General features: G+C 39.9%; 1 protein-coding gene across 7 annotated transcripts in view; it reads right to left on the reverse strand.

Annotated features, from left to right (window-relative positions):
* The window catches only part of ARID1B (AT-rich interaction domain 1B), a 336,644-nt gene that overhangs the window by 135,584 nt on the left and 180,706 nt on the right, over positions 1 to 20,354 (reverse strand). For 6 of the 7 annotated variants that reach the window (XM_052784650.1, XM_052784654.1, XM_052784652.1 and 3 more), the window contains exon 5: positions 14,463 to 14,504. The exons of the other annotated variant lie outside the window; for it this stretch is intronic. In XM_052784650.1, the coding sequence (XP_052640610.1) occupies positions 14,463 to 14,504 (42 nt within the window). The remainder of the gene's footprint in view (positions 1 to 14,462; positions 14,505 to 20,354) is intronic. 7 annotated transcript variants of the gene reach the window in all.

Consider the following 20,354-nt stretch of genomic DNA (forward strand, 5'->3'; position numbering starts at 1 on the left):
ATGCCTTCCTAGGAAGGATGTATTTTAGTGTATATTCAAGTCCTAGCTCAATCCCACTGAAATCAAACCTCTGGTGTAGAAAAATTATTTTGCCATCAATTCCAGTGGTAATGGGCCCTTGCAGACAGATCTGCTGCCGATGCATGAGCAGGTGGCTGCCCTGCACTGCCCTGCTCGCTTGCCATGGAGCACCAACTTGCTTCTCTGCACAGTCCCATCAAACTTACAGATGATTTTCAGTCCAGCTCTCACTTGCCATGAGAAAAAAGTGTCTGAAATGAATCCTAAGAGCCCACTAGTTACTTCAAGTAGGGCTGACTCCCTGGTAAAGCTAATGGAAGAGTCATGGAGCAAGTCATTTACAATCAAATAGTTTTGCATCTCTCAAACAGCAACTGGACCTGTGCTTTAATGTGCATTTGTGTACACATATGCCTAATGATAAGGTGGTTCACACTACTTTTTTATTCCTGTATTTCAACTTTAAAATTGTGACTGCCGTTCTGACACAAAAATGAAATGCACCAAGGCCCAGAAGGTACTGGAGCACCTAAGGTCAGTACTGGTTTTCCACAGAGAGGAGCACTATGGCTGCACCAAGCTCCTCCGGTGTCCTTTCCAAACACTTCTGCCTTGAACACAATAAACCTAAGAGAAACGACACTAATTGCTTCTGTCATTACAGTTGCCCAATGGCCCAAAAGCCCTCATCAGATGTTGTGGAAGAGCCTTTTCTGGCTGTAGTTTACAGGAATCTTGAATTCTGCCTGCCTGCCACCCAGTCACCAGCATCTCCCAGACAAGGCTGTAAATACTCTTTGTGATCGACGGGGGCTAAGAGACTGGAATTCAGGATTTTAAAAGGGTATATTACAAGTTACACTGTAAAATATGGAGAAGGTACAACACAGTCTAAGGTCTACAGCTATTGTTGGAAGCCACTGCCTGTGCAACTGCAGTTGTTTTGCTGTAAAACATCTGAAGGAAAGAAACAATGGTCAGATTTTTTTTTTTTTTAAACACAAATTTAGGACAAGATGAAATTAGAATAAAGAGTATTTCTTAATAATTAAGAAAAAATATACCCTCTGTAAGAGAAAATTTATACACCAGAACACGCCAGTGGGTGATCATGTGCAACCCTGAGCTTCTCCCGTCTGTGGAGGGGCCCAACTGGCACCCAGCTCATAGGAGGGAAGGAGGGTGGTTGGAGGCGAGCAGAATAATCCTGAGAAACTCTTTGTATGCATTATGGGAAGATTTAGCGCACAGGTATGGTATGAAACAACTTATGAAAAAATTACAAGATCTGCAATTATCCCCGCTTTCAAGCCATGCAAAAATCTTGCAAAAAAAATAGAAAAAAACTAAGTAACTAAATATACATAAAAAAATAAAATTATACATCTATATTTAAATACACAGCTCTGTGTATATACACTTTATATTTTTGTGCGTGTGTATAAAAATACAGTTTTGAGTATTTTAATAGAAGCGAACACAAATTGATTTAAATTCATCTTTGAACATACTGGAGAGCCAGCACAGTAATTAACTGTGTTATTTATTAATTATTATAACCATATCAACTGTCCTTTCTCTTCATCTCTCCAATAAAAACAATTCATCTCTAATCCACTACAGCTGCAGAAACTCTTATGAAACATTACATAAGGTAATAAAATAGCTCCAGTTTTAGGTCTGCAGTATCCATTTCTGGCCTTCAATCATTTGTATCAGATTATAATCTCCAGTGAAGAGTTTGATGTTATTTCAAAAATCCAATACCTCACTGGCACATGCGAGCACACTAAAGATTTTTTCAAATTACACAGCAATATAGGCTGAGTAGGAGACTGGTCACTAAACAAGCTAAATCTGCATGAAGGAGAAAGACTGAAAGAGCAGGGGGCAGGGGTGGATGTAGTGAGCAGTATCAGAAAAATGAAAATAGAACTGAAAACAGAGGAAGGATCATAGAAATGTACCTTAGTTGAAAAGGTTTCTTGCAATATCTGCTGGCAGTTTCTTTTAATCTGTGCAACTAGTTCCCTCTGTTATGCTATTGCAGTCAATAACTTGAGTGGGCATAAAATAGAAAATTTCTAATGGTTTAGATCAACACAGGATATAAACCACAACTGAAATGTATTTCCAGGTGCTAAATTCAGCAATGATTATTGTAATCCAATTCCTTATATAGCATACTTCTGACGATTGAGGTGGTAGGCATGGGGAATACGGAGCAAAAAGGAAGGCAGAAATATGTTGATTCAGATTACTGCTTACCAAATTTACTTTTGTTTTGCTAGTATATTGCTAAATCCTTTTTTTGTGCTTCATAGGAAGATACATATTTTGAAGACAGTTAGTCATAACAAGTTCTTTATTTTGTTTTTGGTTTAAAATGCCTATAATTTGCACACCCTGACACCTGCTGATTTCACGCCCTGCCTTTTCCCATCAAAGCCCCTTCTCGGCTCTCCACACAAGGAAATCTCATTTATCAAAATTCTGTTAGCGTAAGGGGAAGGGCTATGCTGAGCTGAGCCATGGCCTTCATTAAACATGCAGAACATAAACTGCTGACACTAAGCACAGTCAACTTGCAGCACGGTGGGGGAGAGGGGGGTGAGAGAAAAAAAAAGAGCAATGAGACAGAAGGAATGGTGCGATGGTGAGATGGGAATAAAGCCACAGTTTTGCAAAGCCTTTAAGTTGTACTGGAGTCAGTGAGATTTAATCACAGACCTGAAGTTAAGCATGTGCTTAACTTTGCCAAACAGAAATAGATCACTAAATTATGAATGGAACAATCTATTTCTGCTCCCAGGAACACAGACACTTTGTTCTCCAGACCATTCCCTCAGGGAATGAAAAAGGTGAGGGGGGAAAATTATAACAAAATTGGAGAAAATTATCCCTTCTTCAACTCAAAATACTGGTCCGGATAAAGGAACTATACGTTATGTTTAACATAACAAGTTTAAAAAAGGTTGGGATCCATCATTTAGGTTCCAGAAGAAAGAAAAGAGCAATTGCCATTATGGTCACTAAAGAAAGAAAAATTTGTAAATTTGGAAGGGGCAAGCATGAAAGCAGAAATGCATTGAAAATTGACATTAGGTCTGAGGGGGAACAAAGTGGCTTTTCAATTTTTCACTTCAGTTACTGTTCTTGATATTTTTTTCCCCTTTAATTCTCAAAGATAGCTGTGTAATGTTGCCTACAACAGAAACTTGAATTTAATAGGCACGAAGCAGAAGGTGTGTAGCATTTTCCTCTGATCACAAGGAACAAGCACTTAGCTGTAAGAGAGATCCACAATGAGTCACTGCAGGGAGGAATCAAATGCATCACAGGTACATGCAAGCCTTTTTTATTATTATTGTACCAATTGAAAACACATTATAACTTACAGGCCTAGAAAAAAAATCAATTTTAAACCTCCTAGTCCTATAAAAATATGTAATATCCCAATCATATATGCCTGCATTTATACAGTTTGAGCAGACGCTAAGGCAGATGCAAGGGCAGCGGGGGGAGGAGTCAACATTTCCTCTGTAAGCTTTTTTTGGTATTTATAAATAAGCTAAGATAATCATTCCAAGTTCAAACTGTCTCAATACCAAAATAAATTACTTTCCATCAAGTTTCAAACAGCAGCTAAAAGTTATTTCAATATTCATTATCTGAAAAATATCATATTAACATTTTCTCATACTTTGACACCTCTTAAAATAGTTCTTCAAAGTTAATCTGGAATTAAAAGTTCCGTAAAATTAACAGCTGGATTCTGCTAACCTTTCCCATACTGAATATCATCATATTCCAGAAATAAAGAATTTAGCTCTGATCAACTAACTCTTAACATAACACTAATTTTTCTTCCATCTTCCAGGGTTCTGTGTACATGTAGCTTAGACAGAGGAGAGCAGAAAGTAGACACAGACTTGCTGTGATGGGGCATGAACATTGATCATTCCCCAGAAGTAATTTCTGTAGGTTTTTTTTTAAACAAATGTTGTATACATTTAACAGAAATCAATAGCTGCTTTGATAGTGAAAAAGCTCTAATAGTGTTGTTTTTCTTAACATCACCTGTAAAACAGAACAGGATGGCCCAATTCTGCTATCTTTTCTTCGGATTTGTAAACAGTGCAGTATTTTCAGCCTTTTTAGCTTTATTCTGGTCAACAAGACGCTGCAGCCTGCCATATAAAGCTGCACACCACATGGCACCATTCAACAGTCTATCTAGGTCAGCTTGCATTTTTAATGTGCTCCATTAGCTTTCCCTTGCTCACTGTATCAAGTTTGAACTTCTCCTCCTCACTTTCAAACCTCTGTATAATTAAGCCAGGCAACACACAGGATCCTAAGAGTATCTTGACCATCTTCAGCATTTGTTCCACCAAAGACACCAGTTCTAATCCTAATTAATTTCCTTAATTTCATGCCATTTCCAAGTCTAGCATCCCCAAATTTCTCCTTCAAGATCCTTTTCCACAACACCACTGGTAAAAAAGAGTTTACTTTTACAAAGTAAGAAAGCTTTAGCTCACATAATTTCTTCCCTCAGTACTATTTGGGGCAGCTTAACAACTTTGACCTTGGCAGCATTCTGCACACACCACAACTAAAAAACTACAAGTTAATAAGCATATAAACAGCCATACCTACATCACTGTAAAGCTTTTGCACACAATCATATGTGCTATAATGATATTTAGTTACTTAGATGTGACAAAAGCCAGTTCCACGATTCACTTCATCGCTTGCTTTCATAAGCAGCAGTTCACGCATTTCTCAAAATACATGTATTAATTTTTAAATTAGTATGTATTCTAACTGCTCTTCCCGCAAGTGTTTTTAAGGTGTACATCCCTCCATCAGAGCACAGGCCTTGCACAAGGGCTGAAGTTGTAAAACCACTCTAAATATAGATTACATTTACAAGGTAATCAGTACATCAGTTCTGACACAAGGAATAACACTGTGAGGAAGTTCCACAGGAGGCTGGGAGAGATTCAAACAGATCTTGATAAAGGGCGGGCGGTGGGGGGGAGGAATCAGCCAGTGGAATGAAAACAGTCACATTAAATTGAACAGTACGAATGATGCTTATTTTGCTTCACATTAAAATGTTAAGGCAAGTTTTCCTAGAGACTGTAAATCCGTCTGCTTTCTATTTCAGGTAGTAGCAAGGATTCAGTAGTAAAATCATAAAACACATAGAACGATTGTTACACTCGAAATATATCACCAGAGTTTACATGTATGCGATATTGAACAACTTAAAGCATTGCAACAGTATGAAAATCATGCCAAAACCATCTGTAATCTTGATCTTCCTATGTAAGAAAATATTAAGACCCTGTATAATTAATTGCTCACCAAGAAAATCAAAGAAATGACCTCAAAAAACAAGATTTCCCAGTGTCATTCTAATCCAATAAAATTATCCATCAAAATCCCAATTCATTAGAAAACCCAGTCTCACAAGAAGAAACTCTTAAAAAACGAACAATGGAATAATTGAAGCTTCAAAGTTACAAAATGGTATTTTTTTTGTAAAAGAAATGTACATTCAGTAAAAAGCCCAAGATTCTGCATTATTGTCATTATTTTTCCTCTTTGAAATCTGTGGCATGTCAACAGCCCTTTTTCTAGCAAAGCACAGCTCCAAAGCATGATACACACCTGACCTTGTCTCAGGGAAAAAAAGGGAAAATGAAAACCTAAATCACATCTGTTTACCCAACAACTTTCTCACGTTCCTCTTTGCAATTTCTATTCTTCAAACCTAGCATTAGTTTTAACAAGCCGACTATACAATCAGGGGAAGCAGCTACATAGCAGAAATCTGAATCTTCTTCTGTACATGTATTTCATGCTGTTAAGAAAAGAATGCTATACAAAAAAAGCAAACAAATGAACAGTAGTTAAAAAAAAAAACTAAACAAAACAAAATAAGTATCTGTGGTTTCTTTGTTGTTGTTTTTTAAGTTGCAATATGAATTGGATCGTGCTTCCTGTAGCAAGGTGGGGTTGGTTGCTGGAGGGAGCAGTTCTGGTCCCACCAGTTGTGCAATCAGGTACAATTTACAGAAGAAAAAGAAATCTGGTCTAACCTGCTCTCCTAATCAAGAAGGAACAGCAAACTATTTGCAAATACTCTGTCGTGCCCTCTTCCCACCCCCAAACAAAGAGACCACCTGCCTCAACATTTATTTAAAATGTGCAGGTATTTACAAGCAAACATCGTGTTCCAATTGTTAGACGACTTCTAGGTAAATCTGACACTCCCTCAAAGTTCAAACCAGCAGTATAAATCAAAGGGGCCACACAGAACTGTAAAGGACCCGCTATCAGGCCAGCATCACCCCAGTTACATGGTAAGAGGAGGCAGCTGAGCGAGGGAGGACCCCGGGCTGCACGCCCAGCCGGGCACCAGCAGCCAGCTCAGGCACACCAGACTCTGGCCGCCCAAGTGCGCACACCAGTTAAAAATGTAGAGAGGAACAGAAGGAAGACTGAGAAAATAAATTCTCTTTTTTTTGGTGGTAACTTCTATCACTGCATTGTAGCGACTGGTGGGAAATGGTGGGTTCAGTCAAACCCTCAACATGATCCATGTTCCCACCACGAAAGCTGTACCAAACTTGGCACTTTTGGGGGCACTTCTACAGAGTTTGGAAAGGGCAAACCGTACTACAGACCACCTCTTCAAAAAAGCACCATGGGGAAGTACAGACTGCTGGTGCTGCTGCCACATGAGCTGGGTGGTTCAAGGATGCAGAAGTTAATTTCAACAAAGTGGCAACCTAAATTGCCACAGAAATGTAGGAGAAATAACCAACTGAAGAGGGATACAGATCAATCAGAAAAGCAAAACCACTTGCCAAGCCTTCTTACTTACAGACACCACTTCAGCAAAAACTAAACGGTTGCCTTGAATCGCATACAGATCTGGTTCTGAAAACTGCACACCACTTGCTGCCCCCTGGTACTCTCAGAAGGGCGGTGGGAGCTTTAAACTTTTATCAAAACCCAAAGTGTGGCCCCATCCACACCTTGGTAACATAAACTGTGGAGTATTGGAGTTGAAGGCTGTTCATCATGTTCATATATTCCCATAAAGTAGAGACGATGTAGGAAGAAAGCTAGCAGTTTACATGTTTTTAGCGCTAATCCCAATGGATTGCAAGGCACTAGGCAAACCACGCGACAGCATTGTTGAATGGTGCTGAGGAGGGCACCATGTTCACCAGCTGTGCTCACTCACACCAGCCTGCCACAGAGCGCTGGGGAGCTTTGTAAAACAAATGTTACCACATATCCATGCAGACTGCCTAAGTCTAACCCTGAGGCCATCAGTCTTTATTCTGCAAGCATCGTGAGATGCTTCATGCTGAAAAGGAGCATTAAACATGTATTTATCACTAGTTTGGGTCACTGGCAAGAGAAGAAACAAGGGAATATCCAAGAAAGCCAGACATGCTGTACTTGCCCAGGGACACTGCCACAGGAGACAGTTCCTTCCTAAAGCCTTACCTTGTCTTGTCTTTCCTGAGACTACAGTCCAGGAGTGTGGGCTACAGGACACAAGGAGGAAAGAACCAACCGCTACTACACCATTTACCCAGCGTGTCTTAACTTTCTCACATCTGAGGGTTCTCAGCTAACATATGACTTTTTTTTTTTTTCCTGTTCTATGTATCATTCCATCCCTCCTTCTTCATGCAAGATTGTTTTGGAATTGTCCAGATCCACCTCCACTGCACAAGGAGGCATTAGGACCTCTAAGAAGCTCTGACTTTTTTTCCATCCTCCCACAGAGCTTTAAGATCCTCTCTATATGGGAAGCAGGAGTGAGCTGTGAGGAGTGGGGCACGACAACAAGCGGGTGCTGTTTGGAATGGATTTTGATGGGATACAGCACTCTTGTTCTGACTTCACCCTCCGTATTCAAGGTGGTTAGATACGCTCTTCTACAGCCTGCAGCACTCAGGACAAAGTTGGACCACAGCTGGGACTGTACAATAGATGGAGAGGAACTTAGGACTCTAAATCTCTTTGGTGTGCCTCTTAATTTCTATAAAACTAATTGGGAAAAAAAACCCAAACCACAGAGATATTTATTGAGACTAAACTTACCAGACATTAAGAACTATTGATTACTTAGATTTCTAAAACATGATCACAATTGCTTGGTTTTGCCTGTTCTTGGATTGTCGCGAATAACATAGCAGTGATACACATAGGTCCAGGCAGAAACATGTTCAAGTTGCTGCTACTTAGTCATAACTACTTCAAAACACTTTGACACATCTGTAAAGAGTCCCTAAGAATACTAAAAGAGCACCTTGCTCCCTGCTATAATGCCATTCTCTACTCTTAGAAAACACCCAGTGCAGAGGGCTCTCAGAAGACTTCAGCAATCCTAAAACACAGCTTTAAAAATGACTCAAAGAAAGAGGGTTGGAAAATCCTCTTAGTCATCTGAACACCTCAGGTGAAACAACTGCACAACAAAAACAACAACAACAGAACTGGGGAAATGTGTAATCCTAACTCTGCTCTGGGTAGTGAAACAGAAGTTAATGGAGGCTAATGTGAACACATATTTTTTCTAAGCTGAAACAAATCCAAAAATTTATTTACAACCCCCAGACTCCTACCTAAGTCAACAGTGCACAGACAGATGTAAATGAGGACTCATTTCTCTATATTTTCCCATATACTAAGCACACACATAGACACTCCAAGTGTCAACATATCAAGACAGAGATAATTCAGACACTTGAAAACATCCTCTTCTGAAAAGGATTAATTGGCTTTAAAACAATTTAATTTGTCTTTGAAGATGCAACTTTTATTAGCAACCACCAGATGGCAGAAGCAGAGGCTGCTTAGAGTCTTCAACAAAAGAAAGCGGTCTTAAACAAGGCCTGAATTAAAAGAAAACAATTTTTAATGCCTACTTTTTCTTCTCCTTCAATGGCTTCTTTTCTCCTTCTTTCCAATAAGCACGTACTATTTTGTTGCAATCAAGCTAATACAAATCGAAAAAAAAAAAAAAAAAAGAAAAAATCTTTTGAGAATACATTTTCTCAATTTTATCAAATAGCGTCTCTACTCCATCTCGTAGCTGAAGGCTTCTGTGTTACGGATACCACTAGAACAACAGTTTCCTTCTAGATTTGCACAGTCATAACTCACAGTCAGCCACCAAATGTATTTATTCTCTTTGGTGTCCTATGCTTCAAACCAGGAAGCTGACACGTAGCTACACTGTGTAGCTGAAATCTCCCCTCGGGATTTGAACTTCTGTTATCTGGGACCATGAAAACAAGTGGGCTACAGAAGATGCACTGTGGTGTGCTGAGTGTTGCAATAAAGCAGCATTTGCAAGGTAGAGGAGAGAAAAAAAAATATCTTAATAAATGCAAGTAAAAGTAGCATGATTGGGAGGCAAACCAGATTTTTTAGTCCTAAGCACATTTGATTCTTAAAACCATGTATCCTGTATCAGAGAAAAAGCATTAAAAAAATGCATCCCAGCAACGCATACATAAAAAGAATTAGGAATAAACTCTCTCAACTTCTAGAGTTACTAAATTATGGAGACAAGGTCATCACCTTATGCTGTGTCACAAAACAAAAATACAGCTAGTTCCACGAATAATGCTGAAAGCTCCACCACACAAGACACAGCCACATCAGTAATGCCACCCTTGCTGCATTTCTTTAACAGAGCTGTGTCTCCATTATGCTGATTTCTCGATCAAAGAGAAAGCTTTTCTCCTGTATTTGTCTTCTGCAAAGGAAACGTAAAATCACTTCTACACTGAGCACATCCATCGGGAATGAGATCCTCTTTCCTCAACCCCAGCAGCACAGTCCCAGAAACAAACAGGTGAAGCTCGCTCCTACTGCAAGACAGCGTGAGATGCAGTTGTGTAGTTAATTCTGCCTCTGTATATTAGCAAACACGCCGCTTGCAAAATATGAAAGGCTTTCTTCCCTGCCCCGTTTTTAAATGACACCTGCAAATCACTAATCCCGTTGCCATTTATTTCCATATGTCAAATTACAATCTTAACTTGTGCAAAGCAACATAATAGTAATGATTAAGCCAATTACATCACAACACAGCTTAAAACGACACACAATGGAAGGATTAAAGCTCACTACCAAATAAGAGAGTCCTGTTCTTGGTGGAGCTCCCCCACTGTGGGAACATAAGTGTCTCTTTTCCTGTTGCACAAAGTTGTGAGCCTTCTGACATGTAGCTGCTGGACTGCCATTAACAAACTTATTTATATTAATGTTGCACTAAGCTGGGATCACTGCACCTCGGCACTAGCTGCGGTAGGCGGGCTCTGAGGCCGTCTCTGCAAACAGAGCTTATGGCACTTTACCCGTCCACAGACAGGTTGAGACACATGAACAAGGTGATCTCACCCTGCTTAACTGAATGAAGCCTCCTCTACCCTACGTTATTTGGGTCAGGTAGATGCTGACAGTAAAAGCCTTAGGGAAAGGGAGGGAAAGAAGACGGGAGTAAACCAAGCACAAATATTTAAAAAGTTGAGCATTGCATTCTCTAGACAGGGCCAGACACCATTTGTAGCCTGTCTGGATGGAGCATGTGCCACCACATTCGACACCGTAATTCCAACTGATGCCAATATGTGGCTCCTACAACAATAAACTGTGGGTTGAATCTTTATATAATAACCAACCTTTCAGACTAAGATTTTCAATTCTGCCTCAGGGATTAAAATGTTCTAATGGAAATTGAGCATCTAAATCTCTTAGGAGGATTTAAAAAACTCAGACACTTATTTTTATTTGTTCACTGCCTCAGTGTTTAAATCAGCATCATTCAAAATGGTTAAACCTTTTACCTTTTTTTTCTGCTCTGTGCACCTTACTCTTTTTTTCTTTCTTTTTCACATCTTTGTATCCCTCCTGATTTTCTCTACCATCTGGGAACACTGGTCCCATCTGCTAAAATATATCTTTCTATTCCAGCTAAAATAAACACAGAATAAATTGGTACTCTTAGTATTTTACATGTCACCATTAGGCTTTAATAAGATTAATGGGACTGAAGGAGTTTCCAGCTTTGAAAAACATTCCTGTGTGTTGACTGCAGACTCAGGCAGATACCACTGCATCTATTCACTCTTACTCTACATTAGTTTCTTGGCAACTACGGTTTTGAAGAAACTTATTATATATGTAAGTTTATACTCAGCAGAATTTGAATGAACCAGGCATAACTGTTAAGTCTGTCCCAGATCACCTATCAGCTGTTCGTAATTTGCTAGATGGTCATTTCCCCTACATCTCTCCATATACAACTATGCATATATCACAACCCTTCTAAATATTGAAACAGAAGGATCAGTCAAAAGCTGGATGTTTTGGTTTTTTTTTTCTTTAAGAAACAAACATGCATACAAACACACACACAAACCCATGTGTAAATTAAACTGAACACCACGTGTACCATCTTCAAAAAAGCTGTTACAGCACACTAACAGCTTCCTCCTCCTGTAAAATTAGTTGCAAAGAAAGCCGAATGGTTTTGTTTCCTACTATTCAACCAAAGGAAAGGTTTGGACAGCAATGCTGTCAAATCTGTGCATGTCTACACTTATCAGACAACAACTTTTATTTAAACTGATTGAAAAACTGCTTACATTTTCGTGGTCCATTAAAGAGTACTGGGCTCACATATGCACAAAATGAAAGAAAAAAGTTCATATTAAAATGTAATTTTTACTCCAATAAATGCCTTATATTCCACCTTTCTTTTGGGAAAACTGTTTTCTTATTAAAAAGGTGGTGTGGAGGGAACATTTTGAAGGACTATTGCTAATGGTCTGCAATTTGCACCCATTCTGTGCTTACAGAGTAAAGATAAGATTTGGTACTTCAAGGTGCCTCTTCCCTGGGTATTTTGACACTGTGAAACAACAGCTTTTGTTTCAATTTTCTTTTCTAAAATAAGAATTATTTTGTCCAAATCAATATGCATATCTTACATCAAAAGCATCCTGTAGCTGATTTCTACACACGCTTATCATCATCATCAAAGACTCAACTATTCAAGGGGCAGACTACATCAACCAGAGATCTTCACTTCACCGATGACAACTACAGTGAAGCTGAACAATGTTCTGCTGTCTCATTCAGAGCATTTTCTTGGGAAACAGCCCCATTCACTGCCAGTATGCATATTTACTATGAGACTAAAATCATGGAGAATTTAAGACTAACAGGTAACATTGTAAGCTCTTTCAGCACTCTAGAAATATCCTTTTTTTAAAAAAACAGTATTCTAGTATCTACAGACAACACAGCCTGTCAACAAGCCTAAAACTAAGCGGTAAGGGTCTAAGGATAGGTGGAATGGATATAGTCAAATGAAGAGTCATCCCCTGCAGCAAATTATGCTTCTACTTATGCATACAGAGGGGTCCTACAATGTTTCAAGCTGAGGCATATGCTACACCCAAAACCGTAAAGATAGCCCCCTCAACAGCCTCCACCAGACCTTAAGGAAAATTCAGGCTAAAATATGGTATCAAGGAAAGCATTACATTGTGCAAACTCTTAACCTTACATCCTTCCCAACTATGTTACCTGGTATTCGCCATACCAACTTCTTTTCTGATTTGTAAAATTATTTTTCGTTAAAAAAATTGGTATTCTCTGTGGGCATACCAACTCATTTGTTAATAAAACAGAGACACTAACATTTATTTACCATTGAGACAGACAGTAAAGGAAGCATTTCTTAAGGGAGAGGAGGAAATAAAGTGCTTTCACAGCATGCCTAAATAGATAGCTAAGATAAATTCCGGGATTAACAAATTTGGAATGATACATTCACCTTTCTTCTTGATTGATAAAAACTACATGACATTCCTAGACATATATAGTTCACTATATAATGTAAAGCTACTATTTTAAGAGAGTAAAAAGACCCTGTTGGTTCTGAAGCTGAGTCTTACAGAAAAGTTGCTTGGGACTCTGGAGGATGATGTTAAGAGTTGGTCACAGTACTGATTTGGTTTTGTAAAACTGAAGCTTAGTAATAGAAAATTCTTAAAACTTTTGGTAACAAAAAGGAGTTTCAAAGGATGTCCATCAAGATGACTCCAAGACTGAAAAACACCTTGCAAGTCTAACCACGAAAAAATAAGAAGCCTCCTCTACAGCATTTTAGTTGTGAGAGTGATTGCCTATAATAAACTTCAGTAATTTTTCTGTTTACCCACCTAGTCTGAAGGATTATGGAGATGAGTTCACAAGAGCTGACCCTCCAGGTTTATTAAATATTCAATGAATATTCTGTATGGATGCTGGGTATTAAATAAAAACCAGAAAATACTGTAGACTGCCATATGTTAAATACTTCAAATAATACTGGAGTAGCTCTGTTTGTTTTTTAATAATTTATTTAAATCACTTTATCACATATCAACATAAAAATGTACAATACGGACACAATGTAAATTCTGCCATCATGAATATTTAGGTATTTTTAAAGCTTTTTTTTCTGTTGGTTAATTTTGTTTATTGTACTCTATATAAACCTGGAGAACTTATTTCATCTTTTCTTGTGTTTTTTTTTTTGTTTTTTTTTTTTTTACCTTGATAGCAATAGCACTGCTATTTTCTCACCTGCAGTAGTATCACAGCATGTGGGCCTTCAGCAGCAGGAAACTCTTCACTGTCATGATTTAACCTACTGTTCCTGCAGTCTCCTCCTTCCCCTCCCCATCCACTCCCTTCCTAGCGAACTAGATATAGCCTACACACAATCTGCCCTGCTTAAAATCATCTGCTATTAGTGCTTAATTAAAACCATGGTCGTCACCGTAATGCTCACTGGCCAAACAGCAATAACTAGGATACAGCCCATCCATTTAGCAGAGCAGGCCTAAAGTGGTCTCTCCAACATGCGTACTGTGTGCCATACATTGATCTACAATTGAACACAGGGTGATGCAGCTGTTCAACGTTACTACTTTCTACTTGAGATGCACTGTGAAAAAGGACCATGAACAAAGTGGCTCAGTCAGCAGACTGCAAAGCAGGTACCAAGTACAATTTTTGAGCTGCAAATCTATGGAACAAGAACAAATCCAGCATTTGGGCAAGTCCAATCTTAAAAGTTACTACAAAGCTAATGTTCCATGTTTCCACACAGGCTTCTGGAAGTAAAATTTGCTCACAGGTTTTATACCAAATAACAGGATTAAACCAGCCTGTGTGTCATTCTCAGATCACCACACATAAGGGAAAGTTTCTGAATTGATGGATGCAAGTCACAGGATCCTCAATTCTCAGGCTGAAAATTGTCATCTTCTGTGACATCATATCCAACAATTTAAATTGATGGGACCTATGTAACAAAACTGCATCAAACTACACACCTTGTGTCCAAATGTAGCATCCTCGGAGGCCAAGACTTCAACCTGAAATTATAAGGAGAAAGATAATTTCAAATTTAGCCACCACCAAGAACCTCTCTCTCCTGAGCACAGCACCACAGTCCAGGCAAAGAGATCTGTAAACGAAGATGCCAGTCTGGGTCAACCCTAGGAAGCCTACATATGATAGGACATGCTGAACTAACAGCTGACAACAGAAACCCTTAAGAGAGGAAACTCGGAAAGCATCCCTCATGACACAAACAAGGTTTCTCAACCTAAATGACGTAAAGAGTATCTGTCAGTGTCCCAAAATTTACTGTATTACAGCTGGAACATTGTTGTCCATATGGAGTTTTGGCTACGCCAAAAAGCTGCCTGAGCACAACCAGAACGATCTGCCACGACAACTCCCTGTAAAATAAGGCTGGAAATATCTGAACTCTTCCCCTCCCATTATCTTCTAACCAGGCTGCATACTCCTGCACCAGCACCAAGTGTTCTAACAGCACTAGTGGGAAACTGCAGCAGAGGTGTTGCTTGCAGGCTCCTATCCCATCTTGAGCGCAGCAAATTCTTCGAAAACCACAGAATTCAGGGAACACAAACTCCCCAGGCAAAGGACGAGACTAGCCAGCTGCAAGATACAGTGATTGTTTGAAAGCTTGAGGAAAGCAAGCTGCTAGGTCATCTAGTGGTGCTCCAAATCAAACTCCTTGCTGGTTGCCACAGACCGCACAGCTCTAAGAGTTGATACGCGCTCATCTGGGACAACAGGCAACAGACGCAGAAAAGCAGGCATGCCGATTTTTCATTAGACTCCTTAAAAATACTTCACACTTCAGCACCTTTCACCGGAGAATCTCGGTGCTTTTATGAATTCTAATTAATTAAGCTTCCCAATACACCAGTGAAGTAGTAAATGTCATCATCCCAATATACAGACAGAAGAGTGAGGCAGAAAGAGGTTAAATAATTTCTTAGCAGTCATGTGCCAAGCCAGGGACACACTCAGGAAAGGAATTCCAGATTTCTACTCCCAGGCTCACAGTTTAACAACTAGGAAATTCTCTGTTTCTCTGATTTACATCCTATTTAAAATGCCTACTGCTGCATTATAATTTATACAACTAGTATAACTATAACTAATGTATCTAATCTCCAGTTTAACTTAAGAAGAGTGAAGGATTTAAAGCAAATCAAGAGGGAAAAAATGGATGTCAAGTTTCAGCCTGAAGCACGTTATAATGCCAGAGTTATAAACCCCTGAACAAGAGGGTTTATAATGGAAAGGCTGATAAACTAACAATGATGGCAGCACTTAAATATATTTATGCCATGATCTAGCAACATATGGTATCTCTTCATCTCTAAATTAAAAAAGGGAGGGAAAAAAAAGGGGGAAGGAGATAAAGCATTTATAGGAACTAGGAATAAAAGAAGAAAATGAACCTGAAGTTACCCAATTGTGACCTGTCCAGCTGATCAGAAATGTCAGTAAAAGGCTGCAAAATAGCATCTCATTCAATAGGAGGTAGAAAAAAAGAATCCAAGTAAATAAAATCAATCTAAAATGATATGTATTAGCCACTTATATTAAGCTTCTAATCCTTTAGGCACTTTATAAATATTAAACAATCAGTCCTGGTGAGACTGATAAATATCCATAATATATCTCACAGATGAAGAAACAGACAGAGGGTTAAGTGACTTGCCCAGGGCCAAAAAGAGAATAATCAGCCACTGGATTGGAAATAACAGTATGACTGCCTATCACAATACAACGCCCTACTCAGGTGCTCAAGTGGCTTCTGAAAAAAGTCATTCCTGTATCAGAAGCAGTCCGGTTAGGGTTAATGCGGTACCCATCTAAACTGTGAATGCTCATTTTCACTAGACTTACTGTTTTGGCACAACATCCAGCTATTGTAACTAGACAGACCCCAGAACTTGAACAATCTTGTTCAAAACTCACACAGTTTTCTCCACCCTGTAATTGTGCCAGTCACATACCCTAGATGCTACCTCCAGACCCATTAATGTTTATTACTCTGCTACACTTATGTTCTAGAGATTCATTAGGAAAACCGGAGCCTTCCCTGTGTCACCGGGCCCCTCTCCGATTCCCGCCTTGAATCCAGCCCCAGTCCACCCTGCCTCCCTTGCCCTGCCGTCCCTTCCTCCTCCTCCCCTTCCCGAGTGGTCCCAGCTGGGCTAACGGCCCCACCGAGCCTGCCCGGAGCTGCCTGCCCTCTGCCCTGCGCTCCCTCAAAGGCTCCCAGCTGCAGGAGCACACCGCGGATGGCACGCAACTCCTGCACTGACCCAGGACAGATGGGGCAGAGCCTCCTTTGTTTGGGCTCCGCACTCCGCCTCATCTGCGGAGAGGCCACCTCACCATGCGGGCACCTTCACTGTAGACTACAGTGGTATTGTCAACAAATGAGTTGTGCTAATTCAGCTCCTTCTCGCTCAGGGCCAAGAGAATGCTCGCGACTGCCATAGCTTCAAAACGCACAAATTAACGTGGCACAACAACCAGCACATTTACAAAACTCAATCCTCCTCCTTTTTACCAAGAAACTGAGAAGAAGAACAAACTGACATCAAAAAGTAAAGCAGAAGTTTAAGCTGATGCAACATACTCTTAGTCTCTTTTACATATCGAAATACTTTCTTTTATGCTTAGAAATGTAAGGCTCGCAGAGACAATAAAATGGTTCGGAGAGCAGTTGTTGGTGTAGATAATAATTCTAATTAAACAATGTTATTGAACAGGTCTGATAATGCCACTTCTGTTTTTCCAAGAGTGATCACATCACTTCTGTCATAAATACTTACCCTCACCTTGCAGATGATGCAATAGAACATCCTCCGTATTCTTTGTTACTACTGTGTTTACCAGTGTAGTAGTGTGTTAATCCATTCATTTTGGTTTTCACCTCTTTGTATAAAAGGCAGTTAAGATCAGTAGGAGACAAGTAACTGCTGACACCGTAAGATACACAATATAACGCACTGAAACAAGATGTGGGACAATGTGAGGTTTTCTTCATGCTGAGTTTCAAAAAAAAAAAAAAAAAGCCAAAATGCATTACAACCTAGGCTGAGAGGACCCCCCTCTAGTGGGAATGAGAGTGTACTTCAGTCAGCACCCGCATTACCCAAGGAGAACAGAAAACTTCCTTATGAATCAGGCAAGTACCATCTTTCTCTTAATCATCTTCAAAATACATCACTTCCATTCCAATAAACAAAAAAATGAACAAGAGATTCATTATTGCTTCAAGATAATCAGATATTAATTAAGAACTTCTCATTATATACTTATTTGTGGCAGTTAAACATTTCCTATTATAGTTGTCTGTTCTGACTTTACATATGTGAATATACTACCTTGGGCAGGGGAGCGTTTTTCTTTTACAGTGAAAAATTCACTGTATCATTAAAAAAGCAGACTTGGTTCTTAAATGAAGCACTGTTGATTTCATGTGTATATATATCTGTATCATATACAGTAGCTTTCCCCTAGGTACTGCTCCAAATCTTTGCTTCAGTCTGCTCTCCACTCCTCACAGTACAGTGTTACAGTTGAATAGGCTTGTTTGCCCCATATTTTATTTCTATGTAAAAGCAACTTTTAATCACTGTTCATTGGTGGTTTTTCCAGTTTATCTAAAGAATCAAGCAGCCTTTTCACTTCTAATAAACCAACCCAAACCACACTACAGTATCCTGCAATTCTAGGCTAGAAGGCTACTGTAAGTGGTAAGGGGTAAGTGATGGGGCAGTATTCTAGAGTGTGTGTATTAATCATACGCTGCAGATCAATTACGTGAGATGCAATTAGTGGTGTAAGCAGGAGTGCCCCACAGCTGGAGGACGCAGGTCCTGCCTGGGCACTTCGCCCCTCCCAGAGACTGCTCCCTGCTGCCTGCCCCCGGCTGAGGTGCTCCAGGGACCAGGGACAGGTCTGAGCGCAGCCCCCCGGCACTAGCCGGGATGGTGCCAAGAAACTCTGCGGGTCCTTCCCAACACGTGACAAGACGAACTTCCCACCTCCCTGCACAACCTACATGGTCTCTAAAATGGGCAGCTGTGGGCAAGACCACTACTCCTCATGGAGTATTCTATAATTTAACAGTAGAATAGAATAGCGTTTAATAGTTTTTTTATTTTACGAGATGAAAGAATTCATAAATGTGCTCACATCGGCCTGGAGGATTCCTGATGAGTAACGTGTGGGGCACCCTGAAACAAGTTGGGGAGTAGTCCTGAGTCTCTTTTTTGTCAGAAGTAATGAGACTCACTCAGTATTTTTGTTTTGCTTTTCAATAAAGGACTCGTACAGCTCCAATTTGCAAACAATACTGCATTGCAACCAAGAGACTTACAGTAAATCATGCACAAAGTCATTTTTACCTCCCTGTCAAAAAGAAAAGAAGTTGAGACATAGGTCAAAACCTTGAGGAGCAATGCTGAACAATACCTTTTCGGAACAGAGTTGTACAACCTAGTGATCAGATGACACAAGGAATTATAATTTGGTCTTCTCCAAAGCCATACTCGGCATTGATTCGGTCCTCAGCTTGCTCCAGCTCCTTCTTGTCTCATCAAGATTTTGTTTGAGATAGGATTAGACGGAGCTGAGTAAGAGCCACGGGAAGTGGAATACCGTTAACAGGAGAAATTACAGCTATGCTTAATACCCAGACTGTTATCCAAATAACAGAATATGAAGCAGCAAGTACGCAAGGACAAAATAACTTACTTGCAAAAGACATGGGTCACAGAAGCCCTCTCCATCTTTTTGGGGGGGAATTTGAAAATAAGCACTAATAATAATTTCTGATGCATGCCAATTCCCATATAATATCTTGTTAACACTAATACTGAAAAGGATCATCGATCTACATTTAACTACCCAGGCAAAAACTCCCAATACAACACACACTTAATGCTGCTCTCAGACTTGGATCGGAGCTCCTCAGAGTTCATCTAATGGAGCCGCTATTTGCAGCTGGCAGGTGAGGGGGTTACAGCTACTCTGGCAAGAAACGCAGTAGACTGGAGCAGCTCTGATCAAGACAAAATATTCTGCACGGGCACTTAAGAGTTTCCGTGGGTCACACACAAGAATTTGCCCAGCTGGCTGCAAATTTTATAGGCTTTCTACTGTCATTTGTTTGACGTTATTATTCTAGGAAAATTACAGCACAGGGCTTCTATGATACCTGGAGGGTTTTTGCCAACTGCCTGCTTACTAAAAAGGCATGCCTCTGGCACTTCCAAAATATGCTCAAAAAAAAAAAAAAGTATATGTTAATACTTGCATTTTGCAATACTTTTGTTTTCCCTGTTCAGTAAAGATCAATCAGATCAGAAAGGACTCTCTTCTCTGTGATAACAAAATTCAAAAAGAATGAGGAAATACAGGTGCTGTCTCCTGAATTACTGTCAAATCACCTTCTCGCCGTTGGGGTGCACTTCTTGCTCAATCGTGATAAGAGAAACCGCATCACACTGCCTAGTTCATAATCAAACTGTTTGCTCTTGTACCCACGTTTGCCCTCTGACTTAGAGAGGGCTTTGTAGCAGGTTGGGGGAGGCTTTGTAGTCCCACCAACTTATAAATGGGACTCATTAGTCGGGGTGCAGAGCAATGCAAACGTAATTCCAACTACTATTTCCACACACCGGTCTTGCTGTCTCCAGGAAGTAGCCTGGATAGTGTGAAACACGGAGGATGCTGTAGTGCTTGGTGCAGATATACCCTCATAATCCTTTTCTAGCACAGATTCTCAGCTTTTAAGGTCTTCCCATCAGCCTAACCGCCCACACACCACCAGTTCTGAACCTGTCTTTTTTAAACTAAGGTGACAAGAAGTTAAACCA

This window comes from Harpia harpyja, chromosome 4 (genome assembly GCF_026419915.1).
Source record: "Harpia harpyja isolate bHarHar1 chromosome 4, bHarHar1 primary haplotype, whole genome shotgun sequence".
In the NCBI taxonomy this organism is placed as follows: domain Eukaryota; kingdom Metazoa; phylum Chordata; class Aves; order Accipitriformes; family Accipitridae; genus Harpia; species Harpia harpyja.